Raw genomic sequence first — 15,163 nt, 5'->3', positions numbered from 1 at the left:
CTTTTGCCGTCAGGGTCCAATAACGGCACGCGTTTTAAACGTTCACATGTTTTATTTTGAAAACCCGTTTTGCTGATGGTGTGCTGGAATTTTTGGTTTGCATGATTTCATTTTCCTGCGCATTCATGTACCAAGTGTGCAGGCTACACCCAGTTTGATTTTTATTTGAAATGGCATTCTTTTGTGTTGAAGGCTTAAGTTTTAAAGGTGTTATGTGTGTCTTTTGCTAGAAATATTTCGATGCAGCAAGCAAAAATCTTTTTGTATCTGTGAAGCTATTGGGTTAATCACATTTTGACTTAAAGCTAGTTCAGTACGAGGCAGAAAAAAGTTTGAAACTTAAAAAAAAATTAACCTGTCAGCTGTTTTAACTTTTCAGTCAGGAAGCGAGAACGATAATGCGGAAGGTAATAAACCTTGTACAGTTGTGTACGTGAGTGGGCCGCTCTCGCGCGCTCGCGCGTGCAAGGCGCGTAGAAGCGCGAGCCACGCCACCAGCAGAGAGGGGTTCCCCTTACCGTCAGTGCGCACAAAGCAGAGAGAGGCTGACAGAGGCTTTTAATGTGTGAAAGCTCGGACAACAACGAGGAAGTGCCGCAGAGGACCGACGGAACAGGCTGAAGTCAAAGTGCGTCTGAACTTTCTGAGAGTGAAATGGCCGGATTTGACGACTGAAATAGAAGAAGCTGTGCGCCTCTCGTTGTGCGCTCACGCGACGGATTCAGCTCTCCAATGCCCAAAGAGTGCAGGAGAAAGACCTCCAAGGATTTCGGACTCCCTGGGACTGGAATAAACGAGGGGTCTCGCTTAGAGCGAAGAGCACCCGCCAAGTCATCCCAGATTTGCGATGAGCTCATTCAGAAAGCCGCTCAAATCTCCCCGTCGTCCGCAACCAGAGCGCCGACTGTGATGGATACGCGCCGGGTACCGCAGGTTACCATAACTCCGGAGGGAGGCGGCTCCTCCCGGGAGATGCAGCAGGAGGACTGGGGTGACACGGTGGAGAGTACCCTGCGCAGGAAACTGTCCAACTCCTCCATCTCCTCCACGGGGTCCTCTGTTGTGGAGTCTGAGGATGACTTACTCAGTGACAACGAGAGTAAAAGCAAGGGCATCGTAACTTTAGAGCATCTGGTGGACTCTGGGGAGGTGAGTCAACTGCAAAGAGATAATGATATGGTTAAGACTTTCAGAAGGCTTTTAAAGTGACTACTAGAGTTGAGTTTCCCAGGGGTTAATGAGCAAATAATTTCACTGTAGATTTTTCCAGCTACAGAATGTGTTAAATAATTCAAAACACCCTCTCTTGCCTCCCTGTATAAACTGCCTGCTGTTATATAATGTATGACTAAAACAATTACACCAAATGTCTGCCTATATGGAGCATCCTTGGACAAAAACATTTCACATTGTCACTCTTGACCTCCTGTGTGTCTTTGCAAATAGGCGTTATATATGTTTATAATTACCCAGTTACACTGAAGAGCTGATGTTTTGAAAAGAAGAAACAGTGAAGCACAGCAGCACATAAACAGCACTCAGCAAACTACTTCCTCACAGAAGAACACTGGAATCTGTTTGGCTGCAGAGAAGAGACAATTACAGAGAGATAACAGTGTTTGTTTAGTTGATTTTCAAATCCCATGTCTTAAAAGTGAACTCTGTGGCAAAGATTTCCAGTGGGGAATTAGTCACTTCTTCATTTCAAGAGTAGCTATTTTTATCTGTTCTGTGCTTGTGTCTGTTGTTTTGAGATCTGGGAAATTTCACTTGTCAAATGTACCTGATCAGAGTCACACTACTTTTGTTATCTGAGATGATTTAAAGGAAAAAAAAAAAGATTAATCAACCTTGAGAACTCTGCCACAGAGCGCAGGAAAACCTCCAGGAGTTGTACAGCAAGTGTTCCCATTGAAATCATGTTATCTCACCTTAAGTTGAATGAGTTATCAAAGCCTTTCACATCACCTTAAAGACCCTGGGCGCTGTATGAACTGAAACCAACATTCAGAAGCTGTTGAAAGCCAGATAATCTTTATTGTGGGATGAGTTTCTGGATTGCTACTGTCAGAGTTGTGCACATCATTTTGTCATGGCACACAGTGAAGAAATGGACTTATGTTTTGGCACTGTAAGGTCCTGACCTTTAACACTGTGCGTCCCTCCTTCAGCACACAAACTGGTGTTGAAGGATCGGCCTTTAGCTCAATAGACCCTGAGGGTGCAGATTTGTTTGTCTTTGGCATTCTTGGCTGATACTGTTTTACTTGTGGCCAACAAGTCTCAGTCCTACTGAACATGCTTGAGTGCGCATTAAGACGGTGTTGTTTCATGGCTTTCAGGAGCACAAATTCTGATAGTCTGCATTTAGATTTGAACAGAATGACATTTATTTTTGCAGCTGCAGAGCTTTTACACAATCATCATCTCCCCATGTGAGTTGTAGGGAAGTTGAGTGTGATCATAGTGAGTCACCTCAGTGTTTCAGCCCTCCAGTCAACAACATAATCTGCTTTTTGTCTGTCACCATGTTTGACTCAGGTGCAGTCTTTCATTGGTTGCGTGTGTGTTTAGTTCTCTTTGCCTTCTCCATACAAGGTCTGTAGCTGTCACTTTCTTTTAAACACACTGAATACACATTGCCTATTTAGCAAGTGTGTGTGTTTGTGTGTGTGTGTTAAAGAGTGCTGATGAACATAACATTGTCCAATCCAGTGAGACTCAATATGAAAGCTTGGCTAGCCAAATATAAGGCCATTCAAGTTTCTTTAATGGCTCCTTTGGACATCGTAACTTGAACTGCAAATATGGTGGTCTTGTCACCTCTGAAAATCATGACTTTTTGCCTGCACCCCTTCAGCCCACACACAGACACCCACACACGCACGCACACACACACACACACATAGTATAGCACATTCTAACATGTCATTGTAATCATGTTTTTCGTGGTCAGTTGCCTATTTCAACATTGGCTTTTGACATTTAACAAAGAACCACTTCAGGAAGTTAAAAAAAACCTTGTGTATCAGTACTTAGGCTTTGGTAGTTCACACTGCATTTGCTGTACAACACAAATGAACTCTGAGTAGATATTGCACGGTAAAGAGCGCTTGAATGGAAATACAACGGAGGAGAGAACAGACAGACAGGTGGACAGAGATTCATTGAGATTCATTTGATGATCTTGCAATATAATTAACAATATTCCATCAACACTTCATGACAGCGCTTTATGTGAAAGGCTGAAATAAACCTGATCGAATGAGTCACCCCCCCGTTATTCTCCTCCATCTCTGGAAATGTATTGTTGGAAATTTGTGAAATTCACTTTGAATTGTCAGCGTGTTTTGCAGAGTTGCCACTGAGTAGTCTGACTCTTTGGAACAGCGTGGCATTGAGTCAGTGTGTGATGTACACAACAGGCCTGGTGTTACAAAGAAAAGGTGTGTCTGACAGGAGAAAACAAGTGTTGAAGAAACCAACCATAAAGCAAACACTAGGCCAGTTCTAGATTTTGCTTCCCTTTAATCTGAGTCAACAAAACTTTACAAGTAAATATATTTACTTGTAACTCTTTCCTGGTCCATAAATCATCTCATGGCCCTTCAGATTTATCTTGTGACTCTGTGGAGGCCTGTTCTCTAGGCTGGGAACCAGTGGATAAAACAGTTTACACAGCAGGTAAATGTACAGCAGCTCCACCTAAACCTGTAGAACTTGCAACAGTAAATCCTGCTTTCTCATGGATGTCATACATGATAATATATGTACAATATATCAGTCACAGAAGGCATTTTATCATGAACTATAAATATACTTTACATGAGTACTTTACATGAGTACATTTTCCTGATAATACTTTAATATATTTACTTGTAACAGAGTATTTTACATTGTTGTACTGGTGCTTTTACTTGAGTAAAGCATCTGAAAACCTCTTCCACCTCTGGCATTAATGCAGCTTTTTATGCACTATGCTTTCTTGAACACACAGTAAGTATACTGTAAGCAAACCTGTTATTTCCAGTTCCAACTTGAAAGTGAAACCACTATTATTCCAAGTGTTATCAGTACAAACTCTTGTGGTTTCTGTCATCAAGGCTGGTCAGGACAGTGTACTTGGAATAACATGAAGTTTCCAAGGAAGACTTTGTGTAATATAAATATTGTCCACAAAGCTACAGGGTCCTTGTGTTTACACCAAAACCCAAGGTCCAGATCTAAGTTTCCATTCCCTGTCAGTCTATGGATAAGACATTACACAACATGACTCCAGATTCCATTTTATTCAAGATGCAATCAATCAGTAACATTGGCAGCTGTGAATCACCATATTATCTGCCTGGATTAATTGATAAGCCAGTGAAATTAAAGACTTCACCCTCATATTGTGATATCATCAGTAAACATTAGCACTTGCACTGAAGCATATCAGTTGACATTTAAGAGAGGGTTTGACTGCTGCAGAGTTCTGCTATTAGTGAGGATTGTGAACTGTGAGACACTCAAGCATGAACATGACAGTCCCTGTTTCATTTCCTTTTCAGAATACACAGAATAAAATGACCTCTCCACTGCCTAAAATGGGATCTAATAACATGCACTAGTTTTCCTTTCAAGTCCCTGGTAGTTTATTTGGTTTATGTTTCCTTGTAATGGTATAGAAATGTAAAAATCTCAGCATTAAAGTATGTGTTGAGATTTGGTCAGTTTTCTTGGAGGGAATAAAACAGGCAGTCCCCCAAAAGTGTGAAACGCCACTGTGTCTGTGAAATCTGCAAGCTGTTCCTGTGTTTTTCTCTGTTTTTGTGTGTGTGTGTGTGTGTGTGTGTGGTGAGTGCTGAGAGTCAGAAAGAGAAAGAAGGTGAAACTGAGGGTGGCAGGCGAGCCCTTAAACAGTCAACCATGAAAAAAAAATCAAAATTTGTGCCAAGAAACGATAATGCCCTTCTCCATTATAATTGTTTTTTTGTTCAGGATTCAGTGCTCACACAATCATGTGACACCAAAAAAATAATAACACGTGAGTGGGAGTTGAGATGCCAACAACATGGGCAATATCACCCGGGGTTATCTGGCATTAAAACTTCAGATTTTCCCATAAAATATGAGAATCTGACCAAAGATGACAAACTATGCAGGTTTTACTTAAGGTGAAACTATAAATCCTAGTTGAATATAAATGAAGATCTTTCCTATATAACCAGACATTGTCTTTGGTTGGTGAATTCATGCCCCGATGTTAAATAATAGGTTTTGGAGGACTAGCTTCGTGAATCAGTGTTATGAGTCCATCACCACACCGGGGTGGAGATTCTGAATAGAGATGTTGAGTGCAGATATGAGTTTCCACAGAAATGGCATTTCACTGACCTAGATTGGAGGCTTCACGCAGTGGAAAACCAAACGCCTGGCATCAGACTTACTGGGTAGAATTGTTGTTTATGTGATCAGATTTATATTTAGACACCATAGGGTGGACCAAAGTCAGCGACTTTACAACACTACTTCCTGTTTTCAGATCATATACGTGAATAAGGACCCACAGACAAACCTTAAATTATGACCCAGTGTTTTACAACAATTCTATTCTGGTCTATTATATTCACTTCTATTTGTTTTCTCGCATGTCCTCTCCAGAGCAAGCCATGGTGGAAGCTAAAGACGATTGTTCACTGGCCCTTCAGCGCTACCCAGAGGAGAAAACTAAACTGGGTTCAGCTTGCTGGGCATAAAGGTATGACCTGTTCACATCATATCACATGCTGCTCAGACCATCATATTCTGTTTGTGACACTCTGTAGATCCCCGACGGGAGCTTTATGATATAAGATAAATGTGGATGGTAAGAGGTCACCACAGGGGACTGTCACCACAGGGGACTATCTAGGGACAGGAATTAAAGAACACTTTATGTCAGATGTCCAAATGTGCACTAGAATTCCGACATATAGAGGTTCATTACTGGAAAGTCAAACTCAGAGCCTGGCTTTTTAAATGCCTTGACATTTCTCATCGCTCCTGCTTGTGCATGCCTGAAATCTGGAGTATTGGTCCCTTTCTCTGATCCCAGGTAACTTCAAAGCGGCAGACGAGGGCACCATTCTGAAGAAGTTCTCAGAAAACGAGATGCAGTGTTTCGAGAAGCTGAAGGGGGACATGCTGCTGCCATTTGTTCCCGGTTACCACGGCGTTGTGGAAAAAGAAGGAGAGTCTTTCCTCCATATGACTGACCTGCTGGCGAACTTTGACCTTCCCAATGTCATGGACTGTAAGATGGGAGTGAGGTAAGGAAGTAAGGTATTCATTTATTAATTTCTGATAGATTTTGTTTAATTTATTTACAATTTATATTTATTTATGAGCAATCAGATATTTTTCATACATGTAACGGTCAAAAAGGGACATTAATTTGCCAATTTAAAAAGATAATGTCAGATCATTTTTATTTATTTAGTTATTACATTTATGTTTAGTGCTCATGTTCTGTTGAAATGGATTAATGAGATTAGTGCAGCCTGGTGACAGTACGTGCTGCCTCAAGTGTTTTTGCTCTACAAGGGAACACCTGTTGTAACTGCAGGCTATGCTTGGCTTCCTGCCACAGCGGGCGGGGTGTCTCTCTGTATCATGTGCACAGGCACAAATACACACACACACATACACAGATGCAGGCGCACATACACATACATACACACATGAATGCACACATGAATGTATACATGCACATATTCATGCATGCAAAGACATGCAGGTATGGACACCCAAGCCTCTGTGAGCATTACGTGATCAAACAAGCTAATACGTGCACACTGATTCATGCACTAACCTCACAGACACACACATGATCACATGCACACATGAACAAATTATTTTATTGTCTACTTAGTGTCTGTGTGTGTCTGTATTTCTGAGGCTGCACACAGACACATACACATTTACACACACTCAGGGTGTCCCTGGAGACTCCCCTTTGTCAAAAACACTCTCAACCACAAAGTTGCAAAACCGCCAACTTGCACAAACACACACTCAGACTTTCACACAGTTAAACACTGCACACTGGAGTTTCCTCCCAGCTTCCCTCTTCAGCACAGAGGAAGTGTAGCTCACAAACTGAAACTGAAATTCACATCTGTTTGCACATAATTGCCTGGTATGAATACGACAAGTGTAAATGTGCTGCTGTACTGTACAGCAGAAGAATTTAATACTTATACAGCTGTGCTGTTATGTAATGGCATTTTTTGCACTGGTCATCATCACAAGTTTGTTTAAAAAAAATATTTTTTATATTGAACACAAATATGTAGAAGTCATACTGGCCTCATAAAAAGAACAGTATGTGTCTGTTAGCAGTGTATCTTCCATCTTAATAACTTGGGTGTGAATGCAGTACAAACCCTGAAAGTAAATAACCATTACCATCTATTTGCCTGCAGAGAACACTTTAAACACAGTGTAAACACACTGCTCCTGCACCTAAAGGGTTTTTCTTTTGTGCTGTTTCAGGACATACTTGGAGGAGGAGCTTGTTCGAGCGCGAGAGCGGCCAAAGCCAAGGGAAGACCTGTACAAGAAAATGGTGGAGGTGGACAGCGAAGGCCCGACTCCCCAGGAGCATTCCCAACAAGCTGTCACCAAGCCTCGCTACATGCAGTGGAGAGAGACAATGAGCTCCACAAACACCTTGGGCTTCAGGATAGAAGGGATCAAGGTAGAGGGAGCGACAAGCCACGTGGACCCTAGTGACATGTCATTAACAGGATAGTCATAGTGAGATGCTAAAGATAGCTGGCTCATGACAGGATGATTTCTGGGGTGAAGAAGAATCCATGTGTATAGTTACATCAGTGGAAAAATATGTTGTGGAGAAGCAGAGTGTGCATACCACAAAACATGTCATGTCATGTCATCATCTGCCGCTTATCTGATCTGATTGTCTACTTTACATATATTTTGAGAATGACAATGTTAAAATGAGTAATGTGAAAAGGGTCACAGTGATGAACCCACAGGGAATTATCACCCCACTCTGCAGTTCCCCTCAGCTCAGTGGAGCGTTTTAGGTTCTTTCAGCTCATTGTTTTGGTTGTATGGAACCTAAATTTACTGTTTTGATTCATCCTCGCCGCTCTCTTTTGTCATGGTTCATTCATGCATTCATTCATTCTCTGCAGGCATTTTCCATATTACTAATCTTCCTGTCAATTCAGACCCTGCCATGCCCAGTTTTCCCGCCTTTCAGCCGCCTGACTCTTCCCCGCCTCCCTACTCACACCTATTTTCACACATTTCCAGCCAGATTGTCTCTTGTGCTTTCCAGCCTGTAGCTTTCCAACTTTCTTGCCTGTTTTTGCTGCCTATCTGTTTTTGCCTTTGCCTGCTCCTTTTGCTTGGTTTTTCTGCCTTGCCTGTTACCAACCTCTGCTCATGCCCTGACTTCACCTTCTGTTTGCCCTTGCCTGCTTCTTCCTACCAAGCCTTAATAAACTTAAAATAACTGCTTTACTTTTACTGGTGTATCTGAGTGGGGTTATTGAGTCCTCCTAAATCTGAGCCATGACATGACATGACATGTGTAACTCAATTTTATTCAGGCTCTTTCCTCTTTTTAGAAATGTGACGGCACATGTCGAACTGACTTCAAGAAAACCAGATCGAAGCAGGATGTCATCCAGGTGTTCGAGGACTTTGTTGAAGGGAATGTCAGCATCATAGTACGTGGCAGTCAGTTCCAGCACACACACACACAGTATATTTATGAATGTAATGACACACACAAGACATTCTCTACTGTGCATGTGCATTACATAAAGCAATCCTGCATCAGGCATTACATGAAGGACAACATCAATTACAAACACACTAGTTCAGTAACCTTTCACAGTTGTTTTCAGTGTTTGGACAAATATGAATAATTTTGTAGACTCAGTCCTTACATTTGAAAAAGGCTGAGGCTCGTCTAATGATAAATGAAAACAACCTCAAAGTGTTTGCACTGCAAGAGCAAAACACAGAATGATTCTATCCACACAGCATTAAGCAAATATTCACACTGTAATGCTGTTTGAGTTTTCTGAAATGGTGGGAGGTTCCCAAATATACACTGAGTCTACACCCATGTTAGTATTTTATAATACGCCCTTAACTGTTCTGTTTCTTCTCAAAACACAGGAGTCTTACCTGAGCAGACTGACAGAGATCCAGCAGGCCCTAAAGAGATCAGAGTTCTTCAAGCAGCACGAGGTGATGACTGATCTAAAGATGAATGATAAACAAAAAACTGTGAAGACCATATCACTTTCACACACATCCAGCCAATTAGCAACCCCTCATGCCTTTTGTTTGGCATACAACACAACCCTATCAGATAAACTCAAGCAACAAGCACTTCAAGCTATTTAAATTATTTCAAATATATATCATTCGCTTTTAGCTAAACACACAGAAGAAAGAAAAGTAAAAACTAATATTAAACTCTTCTTGTTATTCGTAGGTCATTGGCAGCTCTCTCCTCTTTATCCATGACCACACAGGCAAAGCACAGGTCTGGATTATTGACTTTGGCAAGACGACAGCATTACCAGAGGGCCAGATGTTAAACCATGACATTCCCTGGCAGGAAGGCAACCGGGAGGATGGTTACCTGTGGGGGCTGGAAAACCTTATCCACACACTGGAGTCTGTAAGCAACAAAGGGACCAGTGAGCAAACCTGTTGTACGGATACCAAAGAAATTAGCCAAACTATAGAAACAGATGTCCAGTGACCTTTGACTTATAAATGCATGTAAGGAACTCAAACTATTTTAATGGACACCACAGAGATTTCATATATGTTTATTTGCTTTGGGTGCTCTATGAGCAATGTTTAAAAAGTACAGAAATGCTACAAAAACATTTCATGTAGCCTAAGAAGAGCTTTATGAAGCTCTTGAACAGTGGGCAGATATGAGCATCCACAGTAATCCCAGGCTTTACCATTTCAAACAAGTGACCATATTTGGATGTGAAAGGTTTTGTACTTACACTGACAGAAAAGACAGGATGGACACTGAACAGAGAGTAGAGAATTTGTCACTAGTTTGAGTAAAAGAACTGACACTAATTCAACTTCCTACAAAGTGAACAGAAGTGAAAGTGTAGGCTTTCTGCATTTCAGTTTCAGGGATGGGATGTTGCATGTGAAGGAAATGCTCATAAAATCCTCAGTAAATCAAGGAGCGTCAAGTCACAAACTCAGTCTCACTTCATACCATCGACTGTAAACATCCCCCTTGATGTTACAAACCTGAGTGAAACTCTGACTGGGTCTCAGACCTCATTGTCACATGACTACAACATTATAACACATTCTCAGTATAGTACTGCATAAAGATTAACCTGTATTATCAGTGTCTCTGTTTTGATAAACTGTCATTTATTGTGTATCAATTTATATTTCTTTCCCTGACTTTATTTCTGTAATCAAACTTGTAAATATTTTCATTTCCTGTGTGCCTTTTCTGTGCATAACTTGTTGGATACAGATGCTGCACTGTTCGCTATAGCACATTTTTGTTTGGTCTGGATCTTATCTCAGAATATGACATGTGAGAAGTGTTGTACAAATGAATGAAAATGTACATGGAATTAAAAGGGGGACAATACTGTTTTTATTATTATTATTATTATTATTATTATTATTATTATTATTATTATGAAAACTATTTTGGGGTATTATATATGTTAGTACAGAGTTCACATCTGTATATTTCATGTCACTGACAAAACTGTGTGTAACTGATCAAACTCACACAAGTGAGATAAATGTGTTGATTTATTTGGGGCACAGTTAGGTTAGATGAAAGTGTGAAAGACAGTATATTGCATAGAATGTCTTTGCACTATTGGTCGAGGCATAACACCCTCAGCTACATAAAGAATACAGAAAAAGAAAACATTTTCAGTGAGTGTAAAATAAAATACACCAGGCCTTAAAAATATACACTGTGAGCAAGACAAGGTTGTTTTTTTTCCACAGTAATCAATATCTGAAGTGGCACAAGTCTCTTACTAAAAAGGAGTTATTAGAAAACTATGAGTCTTTTAGTAAATTACCTTTTCTAAAGAGGTTATTTAAAGTGGACTGTTGAGCAACTAAGATGAACACTCCCTAAAATCAGCAAGCCTGAACATAAACAGTAAGCCAACAGAACCCTTATATAAATGTAACCGTTCATTCAACGTATTAAAAAATAAACTAGGCTCAAAACAAAGACACATATCAAAGTACAGCTATTAAATCGATTAAATAAGAATAACCTGAAAATATAAATACCAAACAGAAATGTTCACAATTGAATCTTTGATTAATTGTGTAAGACTGAGATTACCTGCAGCAGCATGTGTGGTATTTCAAAGCTGAATACCTCCCCCTGCTGAGTAAACATAGGTACTACCAACACTGCACCAGCAGATGCAGTGTAGCAATATCTAATGGCAGTGATCAACTACAAGTACAAATTTATCACAAACAATAAACTAATAAAAATAGCCAAGAAATGACAAATGCAATGGGTTAGTCCAGTGTAAGGAAGTGAGTACAAAAATAGCAAATATTTTCACAGCTGCGTGGTCATCATCAAATTCTACACATTTGTACATTTACAAGACCCCATGCAGTAAAATACTGAGAATTGGGGTAAGAGACTTGGAAATGGAAAGTCAAATAAGGATTTGTCTAGTTACAGAATATCCACCCAAAGATTTTCAGCCAATGAGGGTTTCAAACCATGTCAGTATATGCCATGTTCTTACAATGTGACACTACAGTCAGTATTTATTTAGCTTAGCTTAGCACAAAGACTGAAAACAAGGGTAAACAACTAACCTGGCTCTGTCAAGAGGTAACAAAATCTGCCTACCATATTATTGCAGTGTATTATGTCTTGTTTGTTTTTGTCTGTACAAGAATTAAAGTGTAAAACCAACAAGTTGGTTTTTAGTCCTACACATTACCCCAAGTAAAACCCCCAACTTGTTGTTTTAACATTTCTCTGTGTACAGAAGAAAACAAATATAAAACATGTTAATTAGTGTGTCTTAAAGGTGCTAGTGGGTATTTTGTTACCTTTGGACAGACCCAGGCTAACTGTTTCCCCTTGTTTCTAATCTTTGTGCTAAGCTAAGTGGCTGCTGGTTGTAGCTTCATATTCACAACACAGACATGAGAGTGGTTTCAATCTTCTCACAAGCATAACGCATGAAACTGAACGAAAGATGGGAAGAGACAACATCAGCTGTCTGTGAGCACCAAGCTAAAGTCGCTCACAGCACCGACTGGGAAGGTGTCAAAGTGTTAGACCAGGAGCCTGCTGATGGCCAGAGAGAGATAAAGGAGGCTATTTACATCTGACACTAAAGACTTTTGAACAAGGATTTACAATCTCCCTCCATATACAAACATCTATTATCGCTTTAATGAAATTCCATTCTTAGACCATGTGATAACAAACTAAACCACCAAACTAAACCTTCATGACAAGTGAGCAACTTCATCTTGAGAGGAAGTTCAAGAGACGAGGCTGACAATTTTGAAAACTCCAGGTAAGTGGACCGTGTGTTGACATTTTTTTTTTCTTTTTCTTTTCTTTTTTTTTTGCCAAAGTGCTGTTTCCAAGAGTAAACCTTCAGGCACAAGATATACTGTATATGGAAAAACTGCTATTTTCAGGAACCATGTTATTGCAGTCGTTTGGGAGCATGTGTTTTCACATTATTTGGGGTGAAAGCAAATCAGAATCACATAACTAGCACGACAATTTCCTAACATGCATAAAATTATAAATGAAACAAACTCCTAATTCCATACTTCCACAGTCAAAACAAGTTTTAATAACTCAACAAAAACTACTTCTGATTTTACACTGCTGAAACAAAAACTTCTATTAAACATTCTTAGAGATTGTCTTCCTGGTGGCTCAATATTTTTGGCTTGTTAGAATTGTACTGTTCACTGAATACTACAAATACCAACCAACTGCTTGCAATAACGCAACAAATACTACTGCCAAAGTTGTCGTGAAAAAATCCAGCAAAAAACAAAAAAAAAATAGGTAAAAAAATAAATCTAACTACAGCAGTAATTTACACTGATCAGCCACAACATTAAAACCAGTCACCAGTTCTAAAGTTGTGACTAACCAGTGTTTGGCAGCCATCATCAACAGTGTGGACATTGAGAAAGTGCAGGGCTGCATGTTGTCCCAGTGTTTCAGCTTCAGTGTTAAGCTACCAGTGTACCAAAAGCCAAGGGAAAGAGTCCAGCACTGGCTCTCTGTATCACAGTGCAGAGGAGTGTTTGTGTGCATGTGAGTGTGTTTTCCAGCATTCCAGGAACTCTTAACAATTTGATGTGGTGGCTTTCAGACTGTGGCGGAGCCCTCGTGGTCATGCTTTTTGTTCCAGAAATCCAGAGCTCCAATCTCAGTTTGTGAGAAAAGCGGCTCCGGGTTGACGTTTTAGTTTAATATCAATCCAAATCCCTGTTCCAGTGAGCCATTCCTTAGATTGGGGTAACGCTGAGGTCTTCAGACAGGGAAAAGCCTGAGTCTCGGTCACGTGTGGGTTTCTCAGCTTTGGTGTGTCTCCTCACGTCTTCATGTCCGTAGCTGGCGTGGCGCTTCAGCAGCAGCTTGGGCATACAAGATGACGAGGTATGGAGACCTAACGCCAATCCCAGGCTAGCCCCTGAGGAGACACTTGGGGCAGAGCTGGTGTTTGTGATGGCTTCTGAGGCTTTGGGCATAACCAGGGGAAGGCTCTCTGCCTCGTAGCTTTGCTCGTCGTAAGCATAGTTTACATTGCCACATGGGAAACTCTGCAGTTTAGCCAGGTCCATGCCAGCTTTTGTGGTCCCCCCTGCTGTCTTATGCAAGGACATACTCGGGGCAGCTTGAGCCTGGCAGGAGGGGGACGGAGTTGAGGAAGTGCAGAGGCTGGGATTGCCGAGGTGGGTGCTGTTGATACTGTCGCACCCGGACTCGTTGCTCTCTGAGGTTGGGTTGCAGGTCTGTGTGTTGACGGTGGAGGATGTGGAGCTTGAGAGTGGCATGGACTGAGTGTGAGCCAGTGTTTTCTTCCCCCTGAAGTTTTCCAAAACCCAGGAGCCGTACGTGGGGTTCCACAGGTTCTTAGTCTTGTTCTTCAGCCTTTGGCTCCCTGAGGAGGAGCTGTTTCTGGAGCAAGGACGGTGGTGTGGAGGCTCAGGGTGGAGCCAGTGGCTTGCTGCTGCTGTGGTTGCCAAACCAGGTGCAGGAACAGGCTCAGCCCAGGACGGTTCCAGTGCTTCACGGCACGATGTCACTTCATGGTGGACAGGTTGGGTTCTCTGGAGAAGCAGACGAGGTTTGGTTGGTTGTGGGGGAAGAGGATTAGGGCACAGGCCCAGAGAGGAAAGTCCTAGCTGGGAGGAGGAATCCTGGGAAACAGGGTGGGAGACCAGCAGTGGAGTGAGGCTGGTGGAGGTGTGGTCAGAAGGACGGATTACTGTGCCGCCATCATCCTCTGTGTTAGGGCTGTATTCCACTGGTAGGGGTGTGTTGATCACATCTGGGTCCTGATAAAAAGCAGTGTAAAGTACAAGACAGAAAAATAAGAAGAAGGAGGAGGAAAAAGTGTAAAAAAATATCTTTGGACACTTATATTTAAGTAATATTAATATGATATAAAGTGTACCTGAGTGCAGTAGTTAATTCTCTCCAGGATAGTTGAGAAGTTGGGCCGGTGCTCGGGACAATGCTGCCAACACTGGGTCATGATCCGATAGCTACACAGTCACACACATAAACTCCTGATATATTGTTTAACCTGGATGTTATATAAGCTACTTTGTAAATGCAATACCACTGGACAAATGGTATTATGGTAACGCAATAGTAAATATCCTTGCTCTCACTGCTTAATCATCACTTTGAAGAAAGAAAAGAAGCACAGCAAACTTTCTGAAAGTTCAATTAATTCCACATCAAAGGTGGCAGACTGAGCAGACTCTGTGCCATTACTTCTAAAGATTTTTGGCAAGAAATAAGTCCCACATTATGCCTGAAGTCATATATTTCACAAGCCATTATCTTAAGTGGAGTTGCAATCCCCACTTGAGAATAGTGTTACACAAA

At 41.2% G+C, this 15,163-nt stretch overlaps 2 protein-coding genes across 2 annotated transcripts in view; one reads left to right on the top strand and one right to left on the bottom strand.

The window, feature by feature from the left end:
- The first annotated feature begins 50 nt into the window (after positions 1-50).
- itpka (inositol-trisphosphate 3-kinase A) lies at positions 51-10,657 on the top strand. The gene is made up of 7 exons (XM_041061075.1): positions 51-1,149; positions 5,644-5,740; positions 6,077-6,290; positions 7,516-7,720; positions 8,622-8,723; positions 9,181-9,252; positions 9,503-10,657. The coding sequence occupies exons 1-7, from the start codon at positions 733-735 to the stop codon at positions 9,773-9,775; spliced, it is 1,380 nt and encodes a 459-aa protein (XP_040917009.1). The 5' UTR covers positions 51-732; the 3' UTR covers positions 9,776-10,657.
- A 2,695-nt stretch (positions 10,658-13,352) lies between these two features.
- ltk (leukocyte receptor tyrosine kinase) overlaps positions 13,353-15,163 on the bottom strand; it is a 54,457-nt gene continuing 52,646 nt past the window's right edge. The window contains exons 28-29 of the mRNA XM_041061595.1: positions 14,724-14,814; positions 13,353-14,604 (exon numbers count right to left, since the gene is read on the bottom strand). Coding sequence (XP_040917529.1) covers positions 13,552-14,604; positions 14,724-14,814 — 1,144 coding nt within the window. The 3' untranslated portion in view covers positions 13,353-13,551. The remainder of the gene's footprint in view (positions 14,605-14,723; positions 14,815-15,163) is intronic.

The sequence above is a fragment of the Toxotes jaculatrix genome, chromosome 17 (genome assembly GCF_017976425.1).
Source record: "Toxotes jaculatrix isolate fToxJac2 chromosome 17, fToxJac2.pri, whole genome shotgun sequence".
NCBI lineage: Eukaryota > Metazoa > Chordata > Actinopteri > Toxotidae > Toxotes > Toxotes jaculatrix.
Note: the sequence above shows the minus strand (reverse complement) of the source record. Positions and strands in the feature narration are given on the sequence as shown.